Consider the following 25,290-nt stretch of genomic DNA (forward strand, 5'->3'; position numbering starts at 1 on the left):
ATATTTTTTATTCTTATTTATTACCTTTCTCTCCCACTAGAATATAAATTCTATGAGAGTAGGGACCTTGTTTTGCTATATCTCCACTGCTTCCAACGGCCCTTGGTGCACAGAAAATATGCCAGGTATGTATAGAATAATGAAATAATATAGGAACTTCCCTGGCAGTCCAGTGGTTGGGACTTCACCTTCCAATGCAGGGGTATGAGTTTGATCCCTGGCCAGGGAGCTAAGATGCCACATAAAACAGAGACAATATTGTAACAAATTCAATAAAGACTTTAATAATGGTCCATGTAAAAAAATCTTTTAAAAAATGAATAAAATGAATTATTATAGCCTTTGAACCTTCAGTTTCCTCATCTGTAATACCTCCTTTGTGGAAGGTCACATGTATTTGGTATAAAGTTAACTGACATATGTTATAAGCACTGAGTAGGTAGTAACTATAATTATGGAGATCAGCACTGCCGATACAAGTATCATGCAGTTTAATTTTAAATTAAAAAAGTAGAAGAAACATGTTAATTTTAATAGTACATTTTATTTTAAGCAACATATCCAAAATATTACCATTTCAATGTATAATGAGAGATCTTCTATTCTTTATTTTATATTAAGTTTTTAAAATTTCGTGTGTTGTCCACAACACACCACAACACCAAGTTTTTGAAATTTGGTGTGTTGTCCACGACACTTGAGAGCGTGACTCTCAGGTCACAGTCTCGGGGCATTTGGAGGGCTCAGAAGAACATCTGTAGTAACAGGACTGTAGTCTGTCAACCCTTTAATGACAGGTTTCGTCTGAATCATGTTTGTGAAGCACCCCCTCCCCAATACCTTGCACAATTCCCTCAAAACAGTAGATGAACAAAAAAGGTATCAAAGACTGTTATAACAATATGTTGTTATATACTTTTTTCTTTGCAAATATAGGCTTTCAACTTAATTGGAGAGTGAAATAAGTCTTTGTGAACCAGACTGAGATTGTGATCATCATCTTAAGTGTATTATAACAGTGCTTTGCACGTAATAGGGGCTCAGTGAAGAGTTGTTGTTCAAGTGTGTTGCTGAATTGTTTCTCTGAGTGGTTTTTTTTTTTACATTGTAAATAATAGATTTGCTATTGAACCTTGGGAAATATGTACGTTGAAGATTTCCTGTATCATATTTTTGAGAATGACTTTCTCCTCCCCTGCAAAATTGCTAAGCTCAAAGTTCTGTAGGATCAAAGGTTTGTCCGGAAATGTGGAGAGCTCCCACTCCCACCCAGACTGCGTTTTCAGCTTTACTTCCTCAGCGGCTTCTTGACCACACATGGGCCAGATAGTAAATCTCCCTCTGTCCTGCGCCTGGAGTTTTCAAGCAAAACACCTTCATAAGGCTCTAGCCCCGGGCTTAGGCGAATGCTTTATAGTTGCAAAAATCATTTCACCCATTTCAGAGATTTAAGCTCTGATGCAATTAAGAGAGCAGGGTAATTTCCTGGAAGAACTGGATAAAGAACCTTCTGGTGCGGTATCTACAACCAAGGCCTTGGTGTACCTTTATAGTAGAAAGTATTTTTGGGTGTAAATACATGAACACGTCATCCTTTTCTCTGACTTTGAAAATGACCTATAGACTCTTTCCTCAAAAGTCCAGAAAATTAAGGCTTAAGCTATGCCACCACTGAAGTGAAGGGTATTGAAAGGAAAACAGTTATGTTAGCCATGATTCCTAAAATTATTTTACCAGCAAGATCATGAAATATATATTTTTTAAAAATTGTCATGAGATGTTTAGAGAAATGTAAGTTATAACTTTGAAACGTCTAGTTGTTTGAATTAGGGGATTTATTAAACGAATTTTAATATAGCCATACCATTGTGCAGCTATGAAAATGACATCATACAATTTTTGTTCACTTGAAAAAATATTAGTGGTGTATTGCTAAGTGGGAAAATCAGATTATAAAGGAATAAGCACAATCCTGCCTCATTTTTTAACAAGCCCTCTGTATATATCATTTATTAGCATGTTAAGTTCTGTGATGGCTTAGCACAGTACTTGGTGCCTGGGACAAGTCTGCCACAAAGTGGGCACTCAGTCAGGGTCTACTGAAGATACTCAGAAGTGCAGAAACTGAAATAGTGAGAGTAGTTTTCTCTGAAGAGTAGAGACATGGATGGTTTTTATCTTCTTTGTACTTTTAGAAACATTTATATACAGTGAATCAGTATTTATATGCAGTAAAAGAAGAAGATTAAAAAATGTTAAATGTAATATGATACAAATATTTTAAAAATGAACTGATCCTAGAGAATTTTGACAATAATAATAAAAAAGAAAGAAAATAATTAATCAGCAAGGAAAAGAAGAGGATGAGGCGCTCATTTCAAGGCCAGCTAGTAGGTATGAGGAAACCAGTACAAAGCGGGCTCTGATCATTTACAGCAGTCAGAAAGGTGGGCTTGTTAATCGCTAAGCTAAAAGTTAAGCAGTGAAGTGAACAGGTCTTAAGTGTACAATTCAGTGAGTTTTTATAAATATATACATATATATATATATACATATATATATATATATATATATATACACATACATTTGTGACATCATCTTTCCAATCAAGATATAGAACGTTTCAATTGTCAGAAATTCCCAGAGATACGGGATGAACTTTTTTTAGATTTATTTCTGCTTGGAGGGTAATTGCTTTAGTGTGTTGTGTTGGTTCCTAATGTACGACGGGACTCAGTCCTGAGTATACATATAGCCCCTCTTCCCGAGCCTGCCTCCCGCCTGCACTCCCATCCCACCCCTCTAGGTCGTCACAGAGGACCAGGCTTGGTTCTGTGCACACGGCACCTTCTCACCAGCCGTCTGTCTTACATGTGGCAGCGTGTATGTCCGTGCTACTCTCCATTCCTCCCAGCGTCTCCTTCCCTGATCTGTCCCCACGTCCATGCCCTACGTCTGTGTCTCTATTCCTTCCCTGCAAACAGCTTCATCAGTACTCTTTTGCTAGATTTCACATATATGCATCGATAGACAATATTTGTTTTTCTCTTTCTGACTTACTTCAGTCTGTATGACAGACTCTAGGTTGGGATGAACTTATTTTGAAGCAACTTTGGAAGCTTCATTTTTGGTGACATGTCATGTGTCATTAGACTTCTTACTGACTGCTTTGCACATTTCCCTTAAACTCTATGATTTCATTTCTCCATTTGAAAAACTTATCAGATTGAAATATGCCTTTCCAGAAAATGTATTGCTAATGTACATTATAGGAAGGGAAGAAATGAAACTCGTAGTATTTGGTTGAAATACAATTGAAATCCTGAATTGAAACACGGACCAAGTGAATTTGTTGAAATATTTGTGTTGCAGATTGTTTTTCAGTGTAATGGATGAAATGATATTTGTGGTGCCAGCAGACACAGCAGTCAGAACAGGTCTGGGGTGCTTTAGACATGGACGTTTGGTGGAGGAGGCTGTGGGGTACGTTGAGAAGGAAGTGATGGGGTGATTTGCAGGGGCAGCTGGATCCCAGAGACTGGGAACAGGGGGATCTTTGGTGGGTATAGAAACACAGCAGCGCAATAGAGCAGATTTGTGCGTCCCCCTAGCCCACGCCTGCTGAGTTTACCATTCCTCCAGCCTCTGATCTAGTCTAGTGGATACATGCAGTTAAGCTCAGCTAACAGGAGGGTCTCTTGGCTGTGGCACAAAACTGTACTCCCTGGGTTAAAAAAAAAAAAGCGTATTTCCTGGATTTTGCTTATAGGAAGTGTTAAAATATACAGACAGGATGTAGTCTGATGTTTTTTCCCCTTATTGTGAAATAGTTGACGTTTTTGTCTTCTTCTCTGTTTCTGTCTCTGTCTTTCTTCCTCTAATATGAAGATAAACCTGGACTTCCAGGAAAGGGAAAATTTTATCAACTACAATATGGGTTCAGATGCCCATGCCAGAACAATCCAACCAGTAAACAGGTCAAAATTGTACAAAGGAGGGCTGTGGCATGAACTGCAGTAAGTTTCAGGTGAAATGATTTCCTAACTGTCAGAACTTCTTGGATTACTATCCTGGTAGTCCAAAGAGACATGGCATGCTGTGAGGGAAGTAAAAACAAAAATCTGGAAACAACGTTCAGGATTTACCCCAGGTATGTACTGCAGAACACTCCCAGTTGCCATCTTGCTTCTCGCTGCCTTCATCTGTCCCCCTCTTGTCGTAAGCCCTGCAGCATGTGGGTGTGAAATCGCTTGATAAACTGTTTGCACTGGTGAGCTATGAGAATTTCATAGTTTGATCCCTGAAAATGAAGGGAATTAAAAGCTGACAAGAAGGATGATTTGGTGCCTAAGGTGGTCAGTTGGTCACCGCAAAGAGTCACTTAGGAAAGAAAACACCTTTGTATAGTGTCTGTGTTGGTAATAAATTATAAATGAGCCGAAAATTAAGATAATGAACAAGATCCATGTCTATGAGAAAGCCAGTTGGATAGAGAGATAGACAGTAAAAATTGTCATAATCTGTGAAAAAGAAGTTTACTTATTAAATACTTTTTGTCTCTCCTGTTCACTAATAAACCAAAGTGGGAATATTTGGTTTGTTTTCTATGCAAGAGTTAATGTTCTATAATTAATTATATTCATTATTCCAACAATAGCAACAGCAAAAATGATCTTCAAATGAAAATCATCATCATATCTATTTATTTTTTGATTACTAAACATGAAAAAGGATTGAAAATCAAGTGGGCATTATACTACATTAGTTACTGTGAGTATCTCACTTACTATGGTTTATTTTTTTAAGAGCCTATTCTGTTTCACATAATGCTTGAAGTAAATTACATTTTCTACCTCTCACATTTGAATACAGGACTCTTATCTTAGGATTCCCAGCACTGTGGAAGAAACATTTTATGGAAATAACTCTATTTCAGCTATACTGTCTCTTTCTGTTCTTTTTTTTTTTTTAATCGCAGGGGGAAAAAAAGAAGGAAAAGGAAAAGAAATAAAACAATAATTTATAGCCTTGGACTATGATCCTTTGAATAAAACTGCTCTCACTTCTAGTTAACCAGGGAGTGAATGAAATCCTGTTTCCTTGTGATTTCTTCTAAGATGAAAGAAGAATTCAAAATCAAATAAAAATGATACTGCAGACATTACAACTAATTTAAATAGTTAAAAAAAACCCTCAGGACTGTATTCAGATCATCAGGACACAGATTTAATTGAAAAGGAAAGAGAAATTTCTCTCTTTATTTTGGTAACTTAATTCACAATGTACACAAGTCAGGTAATTTTACTCCCAGCCTCTGATACTGTGGACACTGATGATTGTGACTTTGTTCATCCGACGTGTTGATACTGAATTTAAATGGAGCTAACTCGATCATCAGGCTGGAGAAAATTCAGAATATTGTTTGCTTCTCTTTTTCTTCTGATCATCTCCTTTTTCCTGTCTTCTAGATTATGTTTATTTATTCCTTTATATTTTTGACTGTGCTGGGTCTTTGCTGCTGCACGGGCTTTTCTCTAGGGGCTTTTCTCTACTTTGCAGTGCAAGGGCTTCTCATTGTGCTGGCTTCTCTTGTTGTGGAGCACAGGCTCTAGGGCACACAGGCTTTAGAAGTTGGGCTCCCGGCCTCTGCAGCCCAGGCTTAATCAGTTGTGGATCAAGGGCTTAGTTGCTCCTCAGCATGTGGGATCTTTGTGGATCAGGGATAGAGCCTGTGTCTCCTACATTGGTGGGTGGGTTCTTTACCACTGAGCCACCAGGGAAGCCCCTCTTCTAGGTAATGGATGCCCCACCAGATGGGAAGAGAAAGAGATACATATTCACTGACTTATGTAAATGATATACTTCAGGTCGCTTACTACAGAGACTACATATGAAGAATATTTACCAGACATACCACACATATTATAGTGTTTAGCCAGTGTTTTTGTTCATGTAAAATTAGCAGAAAATTAAACCAATTATAAAAATCTTATGCAAACACCCTACTGTGGAAGAAAAAGCTATTTGGTCTTTTTTAACCTGAGCTAATAAATTAAGCAGAGTTAATACTCAATTATACTTAATTTTGTTGGGGGGAAAATCAGACATTTCTTTGGGCTCCAAAATCACCAACACAAAGAGGGTGGTAAATATAATACATTTCTCTTCACCCCTTCTCTCTTGAACACACTGTGGACTTGTATTTGGTCCCAGCTCTTCACCAAATCTGCTAAATCTAGTGGTCAGTTCTCAGTCTCCTTATTTGATTACCATCAACATTTGACACTGTTGACTATCCTTTCTTCAGAGCTTTCTTGTTTCCAGGATACCGTCAGCTTCTGGTTCCTTCCTGGTCTTCTGGGCTACCCCTGAGTCTCCTCTGCCTGTCCCCCATGTTCTCCCTGACCTCTGGTGGGTGGACTGCCCCTGTGGCTCCGCCTCTCAGCCCCTTCTATCTGATTTCTTCACTTGTTGACCTCATCCAGTATATTTAAATACACTGTAGATGCTAGCAACTCCCAGAGTCTTTTCTTTTACCTAGACCTAATCCCTGACGTACAGACTTGCTCCAAGTGCCTGCAGACCCTCCACTGGGATGTCTGATAGGTCTCTGAAGCTTCACATGTTCAAAATGCAACTTCTGATCTCTCCCCAAATCTGCTCCTCTTTAGTCTTTTCTATCTCGGGAAACAATAAGTCTGTTTCTCTACTGCTCATGCCAAAAGCCTTAGCGCCATCCTTCACCCTAACGTTTCTCTTGTTTCCCATATCTAATCTATCTCCAAAGCCTGTACTTTGTGACCTATAAAATGAGACCAGAACCAACTACTTCTCACCAACCTGGTTCCAGTTGCCATCACCTTTCTGGATTTTGACAACAGCCTCCCAACTAGTCTCCCAGTCTCTGTCTGTCATCTGCAGAGCTGCCAGGGGGATCCTCTTAAACCTGAGTCAGGTCAGGTCTTTGCCTTGCCCCGAACTCTCCGGTAGTTTGGGATTCCACAATGGTCTACACTCCTCTACGTGACCCCCACTCACCCCTTTTTCCTCTCTTCTCTGCCTCCTCCTGCTCTTCCCCTTTCTGACTCTGAACCAGCATTCCCAGTTTCCTTGCTGTTTCTCAAATCTCAGGCGAGTTCTTGCCCCACGGATCCCTACATAGACCATTTGCTCTCTTTGTAGTTATCTTTCCCAGATCTTCACATGGCTTACTCCCTCCCCTCCTTTGGGTCTTTCTGAATACTTCTTGTCAGTAAGGCCTTCTCCGATCACCCTGGTTAAAATTAGAATGTGTCCCCAGCCGAGGGTCCCCCCTATACTCTTTTCCTCCTTTGTTTGTAACACTTATTGCCAGCTGACATCCTGTACATATTTTTCATTTATTTATTGACTGTCTTCCTCACTGGGGTGTAGTTTCCTGGAGGAAAGGGATTTTTGTATTTCCTTCATTGCTGTATCTCCAGACACCTAGAACAGTTCCTGGTATACAGAAACAGTCCCACAATTATTTGTTGAGTGAAAGAATATCTATAAAAATTACAAACACTGGTAGCACCTGGAACTTGTATACTTTACCCTTTGTTATAGTTGTGAGCTATGGCTGTTGTGGAGTTTGATATTTATAAGTAAATCATATTTTAAATGAATCCAGGGAGCTATTACTGGAAGGAATTTGCCGTCTTTTCTTTTAAGGGTAAAAAGTCCTTTTTAGAATGACTGAGCATACTCTCATTTGTCTATGTTGTCAACACAAATTTTCATCCTAATGACTTGCTCCCATGGAGAAGACACTTTTTGACCCCTCTGTTGGGCAGGCAGATAGGATGAGGCTATTTCTAACTGATAGGGAGGAAAATAAATTTAATTTTAAAATATTGTAAAAGGTTTGTTTTTTCAGCAAGCTGGTATGGATGAGATTTGACCAGGCTCCTTAGGACAGTTACTGGGTTAGGCTCAGTACCTTCTGAATTACTTCAGGCTTAACAGGTTATCTGCTTTCCTGGGCTAGGGGAGTCTTAGCTTGGTGGTGTGGGAGATGATTTTGAGTGATTAACAGGTTCTCCATAAATGCCTTTGACTCAAATAATGAGAGAACTTCCTTTTATTTATTTAAAAAAAAATGTTTTTTTAAATTGGAATATAGTTGCTTTACAGTGCTGTTTTTTTCTGCTGTATAGCAAAGTCAGTCAGTCTAAGTATACATATATCCCTTCTTCTTTAGATCTCCTTCCCATGTAGGGTCATCACATTGAATCGAGTTCCCTGTGTTATACGGTAGGTGCATTAGTTATCTGTCTTATATATGGTAGTTGTAAATCATCTCAATGTCAGTGTCAAGGGGGAAGGTGGGTGTGGGATGAGTTGGATTGGGATCGACAGATGTACCAGTTTCCTTTTGTCTTCTCTTTCAGCCTCAGTTTGGTATCTAGCAGCCTGTTTTGGAGCCCTGTCCCATGTTGCCACCTTCATCAAGTCAGTGTCCTCCTGCCAGCCTTCCAGCTGCAGCACTTGTATTCTTTGCCTGAGTTCATTTCTTGCCTCTGTGGCCTGCTTTGCTGCCCTCAAGACAGCCTGGTAATGCTGGGAAATTAATATCCCCACAATCAACCTTTAACAGTGGTTGGTGTTCAGATACCCCAGCTCTCTCACCCACTGTGTGGGTTTGTTCTGAGGTGTGTTCTGCACTGGTTCCCAGAGTTTGTCCAGGGGGATTAAGCCCCAGTTACCCAGAGTGATCACTGGCTTGATAATACATCATTTATTGGCTTCCTTCCCTTTTGTGTCTCGCTTCCCAACTCTTTTATTTGTGTTTCCATGTTTCCTTCTCCTTTCAAGTAAATGATTTGCAATGGAATTCTTAAGCCCAAACTACATTACCAGTAAGGCTTTAACCACATCTAGTACTGTTGTTTGTTGTTGTTGTTTAGTCACTAAGCCATGTCCAACTCTTTGCAACCCCATGGACTGTAGCCCGCCAGGTTCCTCTGTCCCTGGGATTTCCCAGGCAAAAATACTGGAATGGGTTGCCATTTCCTTCTCCAGGGGATCTCAGCCACCCAAGGATGGAACCTGTCTCCTGCATTGGGTGGCGAATTCTTTACCACTGACCCACGGAAAGCTGAAGCTCCAATACTTTGGTCACCTGATGTGAAGAGCCTACTCATTCTTACCCTGATGCTGGGAAAGACTGAAGGCAAAAGGAGAAGGGGGTGGCAGAGGATGAGATGGCTAGATAGCATCACCGACTCAATGGACATGAATTTGAGCAAACTCCAAGAGATAGTAGAGGACAGAGGAGCCTGGCATGCTGCAGCCTCTGGGTCTGCGAAGAGTTGGGCATGACTTAGCGACCGAACAACAGCAACAAGTGTTGATCTTCCTTGTTACCAGAGAGCTAGTTCAGGACTCAGGCTGAACATCCTGGGTTATGGAGAGCATCTTGCTAGAATTACTAACAATTGTTTTGTTTTCAGTATACTAATTTTTCAGTTACCTTCTATATATTATGCTAATTATTTTATATTTACTGTTGTGATAGAAATGAATCCATTTAAATTTAAAAAATGAGTTGGTTTAAATGCAGTGTTTATTAAATAGCAGGACTAGTGGTAAAGGGAATTGACAAAATTCATGGACTAAATGGCTGAAATTTGGGGAATACCCTGCTGTGGGTTCCTGAGTTAACTTTGTGGGATCTTTTGGGAGAAGCAGAGAGTTTCCCACCATACTTCATGTAGGGAGTTTCCTGCCATGCTTCATGCTTCATGCTTTGCAAAACAGCAACCAGTAACGTGGTGGCAATATTATTTTATGCTGTTTTCCCCGTAAAGTTATTGTCTTCCCTTACAATTTGAATAAATTGGACATGTTGAATAAATTTGCTTTAATGATATAATTTTTAAATGTTTCCTTTTGGAATACTGTACCTCTTCTTCCTCTGTTACCCCTCATCTTTTTTCTGGGAACAGAAGGAAATAGGTATCACCCATAACCTCAACATCCAGAAATAATTACTGTTGACATTGTGTTATATTTCCTTCCTGCTCTTTTCTAATAATATACGTAAATGATGTGCTGAACCCATTCCAGTAAAGCTCCCTGACTACTATGAGCAAAGCTCATTTTTACTTGAGTCACATTACTCACGGCATTAGACACTGCAGATCCTTCTGGAAGGAGCCTCACTGTGGCATGCTCGCCTGTCTGCCCTCCTGGGTCAGCTCCTTTTCGTCCTTGTAAAGGCCCCCATCTCTGCTCAGTTCTTAAATGTGGGCCTTCCTCTGCTTCTACCTGAGCAATCTCACCATCACACGAAACCTCCTGCACGCCTGCTTCTTTAAGTCCGATTCCTATCCTTAACCCCAGATGTACGACTTCCTTTCCTGGATGTCCCAGGCCACACCCCACTTCTCACGTCCAGAGTTACGCTCATAATTTCACCCCCCACACCTGTGTTTCTTCTGTAGATCCAGTCTCATTAATTTAAGCAGAAGCCAAGATGTCCTGCTTGACTCCCCCTGTCTGTCGCTCCTGCAGCTGATGAGGACCCACGCTCCCTCCTCTCGCCCCACAGCACTGTCTCCACATGCGGCCTGTGGTGTTTGTGCCCCTGGCTCTGGGGGAGCCTCCCCACCTCCAGTCACCCTACCCACCGCCTTATACCAAGAGTGATTTTTATTTTTAAATAAAAAATCGGATCTTTTTTTAATATAAAAAAAAATTTTTTTAAACACACTGAAGAGTGTTCCTAAAACACTCTTCAGTGAATAGTCCAGGATAAATACTAAACTGTTAACCTCTAGGGAATGGGGAAAGATGGTTTATTTTATTGCTTTTATATGACTGGATTCTTTCCTTAAACAATGAGCATGTTATTTTTCCGATTAAAATTAATAAAGAGAGGGTTTCAAGAGGAAGCGCAATTCAGTGCACACCCCCTGTTTCGTGTAAGTAAGGGCTAAAAATTCACTCTACTCTGCCTCTGATTCTCCTCAGGCTTCCTGTTCCCCACCCTGCAGGCTCATGCCATGTGACTCAGGCTTATCCTATAGGCCCCAGGTGTTCTAACCTCCAGGCCTTTGCTCATGCTGTTCCCTCCATCTGCAATGCCATTCCAGTCTTTGCTTGTCCTTACTTAAACATCCTTCATGGCCCAGGTTGTGTGACCTCTTTTTTTTTTTTTCATTCTGGCCAAGATGTGCAGCATATGGCATCCTAGTTTCCTGAGGAGGGTTCGAACCCATGCCCCCTGCAGTGGGAGTGTGGCGTCTTAATCATTGGACTTCTGGGAGGTCCCTTTGTCACCTCTTCTGTGAAGGATTTCCCCGCCCCAAAAGACAGGACCGTGCTTCCTTTGCTTCCCATCTTGGGGCTTCCCCCTGTGGAGAGGTCTGTCCTGGGGCGTGTGTAATATTTACACATTTGCCGCTTCCACTTACGTCCCTACGTCTCTTGAGAGTATGGGCCGTGCATCTCAGCAAGCCCTTAAAAAACAACATACCTAGGCCTCTTATTTACCGAATCTCTCCCTCCCTGCCGTCCATCCTGTGTGTCATGTCATGTCCAATCCTGGAAGTAATCTGCAAAGCAGAGTAACAGCATCTCAGGGAATGAAAACTGAAGCTCAGAGCTAGGCTACAGGTCATCCAGATGGGTTTATGGCAGATCTGGGACCTGGGGCCTGTGCCCTCTGCCGCCTCTAATGAGGGACATTGAAGGTGGGGGTGTGTCCTACATTTGACTCACTGGAAGCAACTAACATATGATGGCTCAGTAGTCCAGCAGTATATATGTGTCCCTAAATAATTTGGTGGGATAGTAATCCATCTTGCTAAAGCAGTTTACCAAGTCTGTGTGTGTACGTGTGTGCTAAATTGCTTCAGTCTTGTCCAACTCTTTGCGACTCTATAGGCTGTAGCCCCCAGGTTCCTCTGTCCATGGGGATTCTCTAGGCAAGAATACTGGAGCGGGTTGCCATGTTCTCCTCCAGAGGATTTTCCCAACCCAGAGATCAAACCCATGTCTCTTAGGTCTCCTGTGTTGGCAGGCAGGTTCTTTACCACTAGCACCACCTGGGAAGCCACCAGGTCTATGACTTAATCTCCATCCTCTCTTCTGTACTCTCTGAAAGAGATGCTCCAGGGCACTTGAAAGACAAAGCAGTTTGCAGGGGTAGGCACATGTATCTACCCTTGACTAATCTGCCCTGGCTGGAACCTCCACAGTCATTTTAAAGTTGTTTGCCAAGTTCATCACATAAGACCATGTCCCCAGAGACAACAGCTTTGTCCCTGAACAAGGCAAAGACACAGACAAAATCTCTGGGAACAGGCACTTCTCAGGGAAACACAGGGCTTTCAGGGGACTAGCAGAAAAGTGTGCACACCATGGGACTCCTTCTGCAAATCTGGATGGAAAGCCAGGGGCTGTCCGGTTGTCTGAGCATGGCAATTGTGTGCGTGTGTGTGTGTGTGTGTGTGCGCGCCCGTGTTGGGGGGGCACTCTCAAGGGGCACCACAAGTCAGGGAGGACAGTGAGGCTCTGGCAAGTCAGAGCTGGCAAGGGTGGGGATGGTTCATGTCCCTTAGGACTGGGGGTAGGGGACCCTCTTCTCGGAGGTTCTCAACAGCTCTCCGCAAATGTTCAGCCTAAATGGAGCTGGCAGAGAAGTAGGAATGTGGCAGGGAAGATGGAGACCCCAGTTCCCTTTTGCTGGGGAGCGTGAGTGGGGGCCCATAACAGTTTTATGAGCCTAAGAAAAGAATAAAACATCAGCCCTCTTGTCAGTTTAAAAAATGCATGTGGTTCCTGCTCTGAGATTGCTCGGGTAGAATAGACCTAATTTCTTCCTGGAGTTTACATTCTGGTAATGGGAGGCAAACACGGACAGACAACACGGCGGTGGATGCCACAGGCTTTGTTGCACACTGGCACGCTGTACGTTAAGAGGTAAGTGAAATGATATTTAGCTTCCCTGGTGGCTCAATGGTAAAGAATCTGCCTGCCTAATCAGGAGACCCAGGTTCTATCCCTGGATCGGAAAGATGCCCTGGAGAAGGAAATGGCAACCCACCCCAGTATTTTTGCCTGGGAAGTCCCACGGACAGAGGAGCCTGGCGGGCTACAGTCCATGGAGTCAAAAAAGAGTTGGACAGGACTTAGCGACTAAACTACAACAACAAACTATATTCACAATGTTCTATGCAAATGTGAAGTGCTAATCACATTCTTATGTTTATACCTAGCACACCAGTACTTAAAAGATAAGTGGAAACCAAACTTGGTCAGGTTGCTATTGGGAAGTTGAAGGCTTCCTGCTGAACAAACAGCATTACTTTTTGCTATTCAGGATTTGGGCCACACATGACTTTGATCTAAAAATCTTGGTAGATAAAGAATGAATATTTATTGTTTTTATGAGCATTGTTTTGTATGAAACAAATTTGGGGGAGTGGGAAAGAATAAATATTTGGGACAGCAAACATTTAAATGCCAGTGGTTAATTTACTTTCTTACCTTGATTTACAATGATAACTTTTGGGTGGAGAGCTGAAGAGAAGGAACACTCTTTGTTCTTGTTTTAGTTAGAATTTCTAACATCTAAAGGAATGTTTTTATTGCAAGTACATAAAGTAATGAAAAAAACCCCAAGGATTTAAATGCCATTAGAGAAACTTAACCTCAGTGTGTTAAACGAGCAAAAGATATTCTAGCAAATTTCTTTTGAATTGTTTTCTGTTTTTTTCCTTCTTAAATACCTTCCAACTTCAAACTCTTTGCTATAAGGAATTGAGGTGAAAAGGAGTGTTACAAAGGGAGAAATGACAAAGAAGCACCTGAAGCTCCAGGAGGGTAGACTCAGGACCCCACAAAGTGAGGACTGACTGATCCCTGGGAGGTTTGGAGTTGGAGGAGACCGTAGGTGTCCCATTGACCAGAGTGCTTTATCTGGATGAGTCGAGTAGTTCATCTAATAGGGCAGGGATGGCTCTGTCTTTCCCCTGTGTAGATCCAGTCAGCATGACTACACAGCCACCAGCTTTGGAGTCTTAGGAACCTGAAATCCTAGACTCATATTTAGAGCTGAGGTGATGTTTAACAAGGGTCACCTAGAGGGAAAGCATCTGATAGGCTCAGGTGGCGCAGACACTGGCTCTTACTGTTTCAACATACCATTTGCCTTGATCAGATGTTATTTTCAGGAAAGAGAACGGTCTTGTATCTGGGACTTGGTCACGCTGGAAAATTGTTCTGAAATTTTAAAACACTCCACAGTTTCATAATCTCTGCAAGTGTTCAAAGGGCAGAAAAATCCCCATAGCTTGTGTTTTTCAGGGCTCATAGTTTTATTTCAGATTAGTTTTTCCTTACGTTTTGTTTGTTTTGCATCACGATCACAAGCAGTATGGTGTAGCTATGGCAATGCTTATAGAATTTGTGAATCGGGCTTTGTATGCTTATGGAATTTGTGTATCAGGCTCTGGGCCATGGTGCCTTGGGCTGTGGAGTCCCACACTGGGAGCAAGGAGGAAGATGACATCAAAGAACATGAGGACTGAGCACGTTTACTTTTCTGATTCTAATGACTTTGTTTGGGAAAGAGTAAACACAATTACCTTAACAACTGAGCTGAGAGGCTTTGAGGGTTTAACACTGCATTGTTTTCCTAGGGAGAGGGTGGGGACTGCTGAGGATCAGAGACAGGGGCCTGAAGAACCAGGTGGTTTTGTTTGTTTTCACTTTCTTCTCAGAAATGCATTTATGTAGTTACAGAGCATTTAATGGAGTTTCATATAAAATTAACTTTATCTTCTTTATTTAAAATGGACTTATTGTTCATTATAAAATAATTCAAGAGGCCGAAAGAGTAACCTTACAGAGTACTGTCACCAAATGTCTTTCTACATTTGTCCCCCTAGCCAGCTGTTCTCCTATACAGATTTTATATCCATTTATAAATATATGACCCCCCTCACCCCAAACAATAGCATGTTGTTCAATTGTTTGCTTTCTTCACTTAATATATTTTGGAGGTTTTTTTCCTGTCAGTCCTTATAGAATTGCTTCATTCTTTTTATCTGCAGCATAGCATTCCATTATATGTACTCTAGTTTATTTAATCTGTTCTCTATTAGCAGATATTTAGGTAGTTTCCAGTCTTTTGCTATCACCAACAATGTGGCAACTAATATTCTTGTAGCTGTGGAGTTTTGCAATTGTGAGAGTGTGCCTAGAGGATAAATAACTAGAATTGAACTTAGCAAGTCAGAATGTGCTTTTGTTTGAAATTGTACGGCCTTGCTTTAATGAACATCATGTATACTCCCTCCAGTTACCTATAAGAGAGTGCTTGTTTCTTCACATCCTTTGTAACATTGTATGATATTAAACTTCTGGATCTACGCCAGTCTATAAAGTGAAAATAGAAGAAAACAATAGAATGGGAAAGACTAGAGATCTCTTCAAGAAAATTAGAGATACCAAGGGAACATTTCATGCAAAGATGGGCTCAATAAAGGACAGAAATGGTATGGACCTAACAGAAGCAGAAGATATTAAGAAGAGGTGGCAAGAATACACAGAAGAACTGTACAAAAAAGATCTTCACAACCCAGATAATCACGATGGTGTGATCACTCACCTAGAGCCAGACATCCTGGAATGTGAAGTCAAGTGGGCCTAAGGAAGCATTACTACAAACAAAGCTAATGGAGGTGATGGAATACCAGTTGAGCTATTTCAAATCCTGAAAGATGATGCTGTGAAAGTGCTGCACTCAAAAGGAATCCAGATAGGAAAAGAAGAAGTGAAACTCTCACTGTTTGCAGATGACATGATCCTCTACATAGAAAACCTTAAAGACACTACCAGAAAATTACTAGACCTAATCAATGAATATAGTAAAGTTACAGGATATAAAATTAACACACAGAAATCCCTTGCATTCCTATACACTAACAATGAGAAAACAGAAAGAGAAATTAAGGAAACAATACCATTCACCATTGCAACAAAAAGAATAAAATACTTAGGAGTATATCTACCTAAAGAAACAAAAGACCTATACATAGAAAACTATAAAACACTGATGAAAGAAATCAAAGAGGACACAAACAGATGGAGAAATATACCGTGTTCATGGATTGGAAGAATCAATATTGTCAAAATGGCTATTCTACCCAAAGCAATCTATAGATTCAATGCAATCCCTATCAAGCTACCAACGGTATTCTTCACAGAACTAGAACAAATAATTTCACAATTTGTATGGAAATACAAAAAACCTTGAATAGCCAAAGCAATCTTGAGAAAGAAGAATTGAACTGGAGGAATCAACCTGCCCGACTTCAGGCTCTACTACAAAGCCACAGTCATCAAAACAGTATAGTACTGGCACAAAGACAGAAATATAGATCAATAGAACAGAATAGAAAGCCCAGAGATAAATTCACATACCTACGGACACCTTATCTTCGACAAAGGAGGCAAGAATATACAATGGAAAAAAGACAACCTCTTTAGCAAGTGGTGCTGGGAAAACTGGTCAACCACTTGTAAAAGAATGAAACTAGAACACTTTCTAACACCATACACAAAAATAAACTCAAAATGGATTAAAGATCTAAATGTAAGACCAGAAACTATAAAACTCCTAGAGAAGAACATAGGCAAAACACTCTCTGACATAGATCACAGCGGGATCCTCTATGACCCACCTCCCAGAATATTGGAAATAAAAGCAAAAATAAACAAATGGGACCTAATGAAACTTAAAAGCTTTTGTACAACAATGGAAACTATAAGCAAGGTGAAAAGGCAGCCTTCAGAATGGGAGAAAATAATAGGAAATGAAGAAACAGACAAAGGATTAATCTCAAAAATATACAAGCAACTCCTGTAGCTCAATTCCAGAAAAATAAATGACCCAATCAAAAATGGGCCAAATATCTAAACAGACATTTCTCCAAAGAAGACATACAGATGGCTAACAAACACATGAAAAGATGTTCAACATCACTCATTATCAGAGAAATGCAAATCAAAACTTCAATGAGGTACCATTACACACCAGTCAGGATGGCTGCTATCCAAAAGTCTACAAGCAATAAATGCTGGAGAGGGTGTGGAGAAAAGGGAACCCTCTTACACTGTTGGTGGGAATGCAAACTAGTACAGCCACTATGGAGAACAGTGTGGAGATTCCTTAAAAAACTGGAAATAGAACTGCCATATGACCCAGCAATCCCACTTCTGGGCATACACACCGAGGAAACCAGATCTGAAAGAGACATGTGCACCCCAATGTTCATCACAGCACTGTTTATAATAGCCAGGACATGGAAGCAACCTAGATGCCCATCAGCAGACGAATGGATAAGGAAGCTGTGGTACATATACACTATGGAATATTACTCAGCTGTTAAAAAGAATTCATTGAATCAGTTCTAATGAGATGGATGAAACTGGAGCCCATTATACAGAGTGAAGTAAGCCAGAAAGATAAAGACCATACAGTATACTAACGCATATATATGGAATTTTAAAAGATGGTAATGATAACCCTATATGCAAAACAGAAAAAGAGACACAGATGTACAGAACAGACTTTTAGACTCTGTGGGAGAAGGCGAGGGTGGGATGTTCAGAGAGAATAGCTTTGAGACAAGTATACTATCAAGGGTGAAACAGATCACCAGCCCAGGTGGGATGCATGAGACAGTTGCTCAGGGCTGGTGCACTGGGAAGACCCAGAGGGATGGGATGGAGAGGGAGGCAGGAGGGGGGATCGGGATGGGGAACACATGTAAATCCGTGGCTGATTCATGTCAATGTATGGCAAAAACCACTGCAATATTGTAAAGTAATTCGCCTCCAATGAATACAAATAAATGGGAAAAAAATTAAAAAAAAAATAAAGCTCAACATTCAGAGAACTAAAATAAATAAATAAATAAATAAAAATTTTCTCATAAAAAAAAAAAAGAAAGTGCTGCACTCAATATGCCAGCAAACTTGGAAAACTCAGCAGTGGCCACAGGACTGGAAAAGGTCAGTTTTCATTCCAATCCCAAAGACAGGCAATGCCAAAGAATGCTCAAACTACCATACAATTGCACTCATCTCACATGCTAGTAAAGTAATGCTCAAAATTCTCCAAGCCAGGCTTCAGCAATACGTGAACTGTGAACTTCCAGATGTTCAAGCTGGTTTTAGAAAAGGCAGAGGAACCAGAGATCAAATTGCCAACATCCGCTGGATCATCCAAAAAGCACGAGAGTTCCAGATAAACATCTATTTCTGCTTTATTAACTATGCCAAAGCCTTTGACTGTGTGGATCACAATAAACTATGGAAAATTCTGAAAGAGATGGGAATACCAGACCACCTGACCTGCATATTGAGAAACCTGTATACAGGTCAGGAAGCAATAGTTAGTTCTGGACATGGAACAACAGACTGGTTCCAAATAGGAAAAGGAGTACGTCAAGGCTGTATATTGTCACCCTGCGTATTTAACTTATATGCAAAGTACATCATCAGAAACGCTGGGCTGGAAGAAGCACAAGCTGGAATCAAGATTGCTGGGAGAAATATCAATAACCTCGGACATGCAGATGACACCACCCTTATGGCAGGAAGTGAAGAACTAAAGAGCCTCTTGATGAAAGTGAAAGAGGAGAGTGAAAAAGTTGGCTTAAACCTCAACATTCAGAAAACTAAGATCATGGGATCCGGTCCCATCACTTCATGGCAAATAGATGGGGAAACAATGGAAACAGTGGCTGACTTTATTTTTCTGGGCTCCAAAATCACTGCAGATGGTGATTGCAGCCATGATATTAATAGACGCTTACTCTTTGGAAGGAAAGTTATGACCAACCTAGACAGCATATTAAAAAGTAGAGACATTACTTTGCCAACAAAGGTCTGTCTAATTAAGGCTATGGTTTTTCCAGTGGTCATGTATGGATGTGAGAGTTGGACTATAAAGAAAGCTGAGTGCTGAAGAATTGATGCTTTTGAACTGTGGTGTTGGAGAAGACTCGGGAGTCCCTTGGACTGCAGGGAGATCCAACCAGTTCATCCTAAAGGAGATCAGTCCTGGGTGTTCATTGGAAGGACTGAGGCTGAAGCTGAAACTCCAATACTTTGGCCTCCTGATGCAAAGTGCTGACTCATTTGAAAAGACCCTGATGCTGGGAAAGATTGAGGGCAGAAGGAGAAGGGGATGACAGGGGATGAGATGGCTGGATGGCATCACCAATCGATGGACATGGATTTGGATGGACTCCAAGAGCTGGTGATGGACAGGGAGGCCGGGCGTGCTCTGGTTCATGGGGTTGCAGAGTTGGACACGACTGAGCGACTGAACTGAACTGAACGAATGCAGTTTAATGTTTACTCCCCTTCAAGATGAACATATTCGCCTCAGTTGAAAGGGTTCTTTGTATTTCCTGTTTATGAACTGTATGTTTATATCCTTTTGCCCATTTTTCTATTGAATTTTGTTCATTTCCTTATTGACTTGTTACAGCTCTTTATATATTAATAATGTTCATCTTCTTTCCTGGAATATGAGTCACAAACATATTTACCAGTGTGCTGTTTGTATTTTACTTGGTTTATCCCTCTCCCTTCAGTATGCAGAAAATTTTTGTTTTCATGTAGTCAGATATCCAGGTCTTCATTTTTTATGACTTAAGGGTTTTTTATATTATACTTAAAGAGACTTTTCCCAAAATATTGTCATTTATTTTTAAAAATCCTTCCATATTTTTATCTATTTGTTTATGAATTAATATTTGGTGTATCTGGAATTTAATTTGGTGGAAGGTATAAGGTAGAACGACTGAAGTGACTTAGCAGCAGCAGCAGCAGCATAAGGTAGAAAACCAGCCTACCTGGTATTTTAAATATTGCCATCTGTTTGCCTCAGCATCACTTATTAAGTAATATATCTTTCCATTAATGTTTTGACAAGTTACTATTATATGTATTAAATTACTTCAGGAATTTATTCTATTTCTAGGTATTCTGTTCTATGTCATTGATCAATTTTCTAGTCAAAGTCAGTACCACTTTGCTTTTAAACCTGTAGTTTCTTTATGTACTTTTAAATCTTGTAGAGTTGGTTCTTTCCTATTACTATTTTTTCTCCAGATTTTCATGGCTATTACTGCTTGCTTATGGCTGTTGAAATCAGCTTGTCTAGTTCCCCCACAAAAATAGTTAGCCTTAAAAAAAAAAAAAAAAAAATAGTTAGCCTTTTGTTGGAAGCCTATTTCGTTTACAGGTTGATATAGGGAGAATTGAATTTTAGCGTATTAAGTCTTTATCTCAGGACATGGTATTTTTTGCTGTTTTTTCCCAAGTCTTCTTTTATGTCTAGTGGCAGATTCTTTTAATACTCACTCCTGTAAAGAGAATTCCTGCTAATGATTTAACTAGCAAGAGGATAAGCTCCCCAGAGAGTTACTCAGACAAAGCAAGATTTTGACTTACTTAACATATATAAATATTTCTGATCTTTGAGAATCATCTTCTTCTTTATTTAAATATACACAATCAGGGGTTTTGCATCCGTATGATATTATTAGTAACATAAAAAATGAAAAACATTTGCAAAATCACCCTGCATAGTTTTCCCCTTTGAATATAGTAAGAGGACAACAAGATAATTTTCTAGTCTCTAGAATTACATTCTCTCTTTCTCTCTCTCATTTTTATATTTAAATTTTACTTAACTTTTTAAAAGCATATCTTACATTTTGCAATAGTTTTTTATTTTACAGAAAAGTTTCAAAAGTAGTACAGTGTCCTTGTATTCCCTTTAGCCAGTTTGCCCTAATATCAATCATTGTAAATAACTATGGAACATTTGTCAAAATAGAAACTAACATTGGTACGTTACTTTTAACTAAACTCTGGACTTGGCTTTTGGGAGAAGGAAATGGCAACCCACTCTAGTATTCTTGCCTGGAGAATCCCAGGGACAGAGGAACCTGGTGGGCTGCCGGCTATGGGGTCGCACAGAGTCGAACACGACTGAAGCGACTTAGCAGCAGCAGCAAACTTTACTCAACTCTCACTGGTGTTTCCATTCATGTCATTTTTCTGTTCTGGGATCCCATCAGGAAACCACGTGGCGCTTAGTAGTACTGCTCTTTGGTTAACCCACAGAAGGAGGCAGCAATCTTGCTCTTCACAGTCTCTGGGGTTAACCAATGCAGGCTCTTGTATGGCTGGAGGAAAACCGTTATGACCACAGAATCAGATCATGTGATCATGTGATTCATGATCTTTCTGCCCCACATGTGCCTTGCTGTGTTCACACTGTTCCGTTTGTCTCACCTAATTGTGTGTGTATGTATGTGTGCGTTTTTAATACAAAGGCAAACCAACATTTCTTTGTGCCTTTGTTAATGTCTTGCCTTCACATGCTGTTGTTGTTCGCATTTTGATGAAACTATTGCTTGTTAAATCAATAAATGGGTTCTTTTTCTTACTGTCCACATTTGTGTAACCTACCAAGATAAGCAGGATGGGCTTCCCCCCCCCCCCGCCCCCCCCTCCAGTGGTTAAAGGCATGGGGTCTTACAAATCCAGGTTCAAACCTAGCTCAGATACTTACCAACTGTGTGATCTTGAGCAAGTTACTTAATGTCTCTGAGCTTCAATTATGTAGAATAGAGTGATCACAGAAACTTCCAGAGATAATGTATGCATAGCCCTCAGTACAATAAAATTTCTAATAAAAGGTAGCTTGTATCCCTGGCCAACTCGCATTCTCCCTGGTCTCACATAAGCTTTATGTCCAGCACGTCTCTTGAGACCACAGCTTGGTATGAGCAGACACTTGGAGCGCCGCGAAGGGAAAGGTCTGGGGGGAAGTCTCCGTAACCGCGGCTCTGCGAGGCACAGACACCACGCACTGCTCCCCCGTCTCGTCTTTCCGTGCGTCGCTGTTGGATTCTGGACGCGGCTGGGTTTCCCCTGGTGTGGCGGTGGGAAGGGTGGACGTGGCTCGGGTACGCCAGGCGGTGGGGGCGTGTGGAGCAGGAAGATCTCCCTTCTCTCGGGTGGCGCCGTGTGTGGCGGCAGCGCGTGAGTGTCTGCCTGCATGGGCGCTGCCAAGAGGCCGGGTGGCCCCGGCTGGGCCCGAGCTCACTGGCCTGGTTCTGGGTGAATCTCTGGCTCACTGTTCTGTGTCTGGGGAACCCTTAAGGAGCTTCCACTAAGGGCAACTGAGGGCCCTTCTGGGTGCCACTTCTAGGCTCTGCTGCCAAAGGGGAATTTTCTAGTTCACCTGGGAACATTCAGAAAGATTCAGAGAACGGGAGAAGAGGGCAGGGGCAAGCTCCTTAATCTGCTCCACAGATCCTCCTAAGCTATAGAGAGAGGTTCTAGCTCAGGGTGTTTCTGGAGAATTAACGTTTTTCAGTCAGTGCTGTTACCTCAGCAAAACTTGATCCATTTTTCAGTATGGAAAAAAGTATTCTTGATTTTACATAGTCAGGCCTTCCATCTCAGCTCACCTTTTTTTTTTTTTTTAACCCGGAGGTGATGCTAATGATTCCTTCTTTTTTTTTTAATTTCATTTTTTTCTACTGTAGTTATGAAATCCTGTTCTCTCTATATACATATAAACTTATTATTAATGTTATTTCAGGTTTTCAATGGAAGAATATCAGTGAGGAAAATAGAAACTTAAGTTATTTAGTTGCTCTCTTTTCTAATGATATATCCTTAGTAATGTTCGGAAATAGCTTATAGATAAACATAGTCTTCCTCAAACCTGTTTGTTGTTTAGTCACTAAGTGATGTCCAATTCTTTGTGACCCCATGGACTGTAGCCTGCCAGGGTCCTTTGTCCTTGGGGTTCTCCAGGCAAGAATACTAGAGTGGGTTGCCATGCCCTCATCCAGGGGATCTTCCTGACCCAGGGATTGAACTCTAGTCTCCTGCACTGGCAGGCAGATTCTTTACCACCGAGCCACCAGGGAAGCCCTTCAAGCCTGTTTAGCAACAAAATAATCCCCAATTTCAATAATAAATAATCCATGTAAATAAATATCTGCAGGATTCTCACCCATATGCATACTGTTCTGTTTTGGAGTCAGGGGACCCAGGAAGGAAAAAGGATAATTTTTAGTATACTATGTCTTTGGGTAATAGACTCACACATTTTTTTTTTTTTTGTCTTTGCTGTGGTATATTTAGTATAGCACTAATTATACATGGTATATTTAGTTGAGGACTCCTTTATGTTTTGACTACTTCTCTACAAAGCTAGTGTATGGATCTTTATATCTTTGAATATGAATGTAAATTATCATTACAGTATTATGGAAAAGAATGAAGTCTGACACATACATTTGTGTCACTACTTTCTTTTCCGGGAGAACTAGTTTGGCTATTAAGGGAACCTCTCAACCCAGAGCAGAGCAAGAGAAAGCAAGGTTTCAGAGAAAAGAGCTGTTTACCATCAAAGCAAACTGGGTCCCACACAGACATGGTATATTATACACGAAGACAGAGGTAAATGCCCATGGTTTTTATGAGTAATTTGCTGCGTTTATATAAATGCAGAAGAGCCTTCAGAACCCTTACTGATCATACTATTTGCTTTTTTATTGTTAAAAAGGGCATCAGATAATCAAATGTAATTTAAAAAATCAATTGTCTGGATTCTGTACCCTCCTCATCCCCAGAGACTGATGCTTCTGTGTACCTACATTTATCTATTAGAGAGGAACGATTCGTTCCACGTGATAAATGCCAATTTGGTGATGCTGCATGATGAACATTTACTAACCTTTTATTTATCAAAGTGTCTTTCTCTGTTCAGTTTTAAAAAGCTGGAATTTCACTTGGAGTTATACATTTCTTGGGTTAATTTATATTTTATAAATACATGAAATTATTAATTCATTCTGTCTGTAGCTTGCGTGGCCCCTGAAGCTTATGGCAGTGCTGTTATCTGTTGTAGGGATGCAAACATGCTCTTTGATGTGTTATTCTTGGGGACTGGGAAGGATAAAGACAGAATACTCATTGGGCCCAGCTCTCCAGATGGGCTGAAAATGCAGCAGTGAGTTATGTGCATTTCCTGAGAGCAGGGTCGTAACTTCCCCATCAGGACCATGTTGGAGATAACAGGACACTTCAGGGAGGAGCAGCCTCAGCCATTCCTGCCTGGTGCCCCTCTAGGATGGGGCTCTGCACACTGCCCGCCAGTCCTCAGACTCCCCTTCCTGCGCATGCGTGCTTTAGTAAGCTGCTCCCGCATTTGCTGTGTGGAATGAGTTACACCATCCAGGAAAAATGCCCCATGTGAATAATGAAAATAATAATCATGTACAGTGCCAGCATATGTCACATCCTGTCCTAAGTGCTTTATTCCTGTTGATTCGTTTAATCCTCACAACAGCCTTGTAAGATAGGCTTTTCAGTGTCCTCAGTTACAGATGGGGAAACTGAGGCACAGGGGGGCTACCTGTGTATCCCTCTTATTCTCTGCTCCCCCTCTGTTTTAGTGAATGCAAATTTATGCTTGGCATGGAGACTCATTTTTGTTTTTTTTTTTTTTTCTTTTCCCTTTGGGACTTTATTCTTGAATTTATTAACTCATTCTTTCAGTCAGTGTGTTGAGAGACACTATGAGCCAGGCACTATGGGAGGCTTCAGGATTCCGCCAAGACCAAGGCAGGCATGCTGGTGCCCCCACCAAGCTCTGTTGGGAAAGACAGACTTTATTATTTTTTTAAATTTATTTATTTTAATTGGAGGCTAATTACTTTACAATATTGTAGTGGTTTTGCCATACATTGACATGAATCAGCCATGGGTGTACATGTGTTCCCCATCCTGATCCCCCCTCCCGCCTCCCTCCCCATCCCATCCCTCTGGGTCATCCCAGTGCACCAGCCCTGAGCACTTGTCTCATGCATAGAACCTGGACTGGCGGTCTGTTTCACATATGGTAATGTACATGTTTCAGTGCTATTCTCTCAAATCATCCCACCCTCGCCTTCTCCCACAGAGTCCAAAAGACTCTTCTATGCGTCTGTGTCTCTTTTGCTGGAAAGACAGACTTTAAACAGATAATTAGAACAAACTGCAGTGATGGTGGGGAAGAGCTAGATGCTGTAGGAGAGCGAAGTAGGAGAACGTAATCTGGTCTGGGAGTCAGAGTGTTCGAGGTGGAGTGAGAGCTAGCCAAGTGAAGAGAAAAGAGAAAACGGTCCAGGCAGGGGGAACTCCAAGGTAGAGGCAGGCAGGAGGTCTGTG

At 41.0% G+C, this 25,290-nt stretch overlaps 1 protein-coding gene across 1 annotated transcript in view; it reads left to right on the forward strand.

The window, feature by feature from the left end:
- The window catches only part of LOC122422169, a 155,733-nt gene that overhangs the window by 7,207 nt on the left and 123,236 nt on the right, over positions 1-25,290 (forward strand). The window contains exons 7-9 of the mRNA XM_043438464.1: positions 4,658-4,770; positions 8,412-8,574; positions 23,400-23,538. Of these exons, the coding sequence (XP_043294399.1) occupies positions 4,658-4,770; positions 8,412-8,574; positions 23,400-23,538 (415 nt within the window). The remainder of the gene's footprint in view (positions 1-4,657; positions 4,771-8,411; positions 8,575-23,399; positions 23,539-25,290) is intronic.

The sequence above is a fragment of the Cervus canadensis genome, chromosome 19 (genome assembly GCF_019320065.1).
Source record: "Cervus canadensis isolate Bull #8, Minnesota chromosome 19, ASM1932006v1, whole genome shotgun sequence".
NCBI classification, from domain to species: domain Eukaryota; kingdom Metazoa; phylum Chordata; class Mammalia; order Artiodactyla; family Cervidae; genus Cervus; species Cervus canadensis.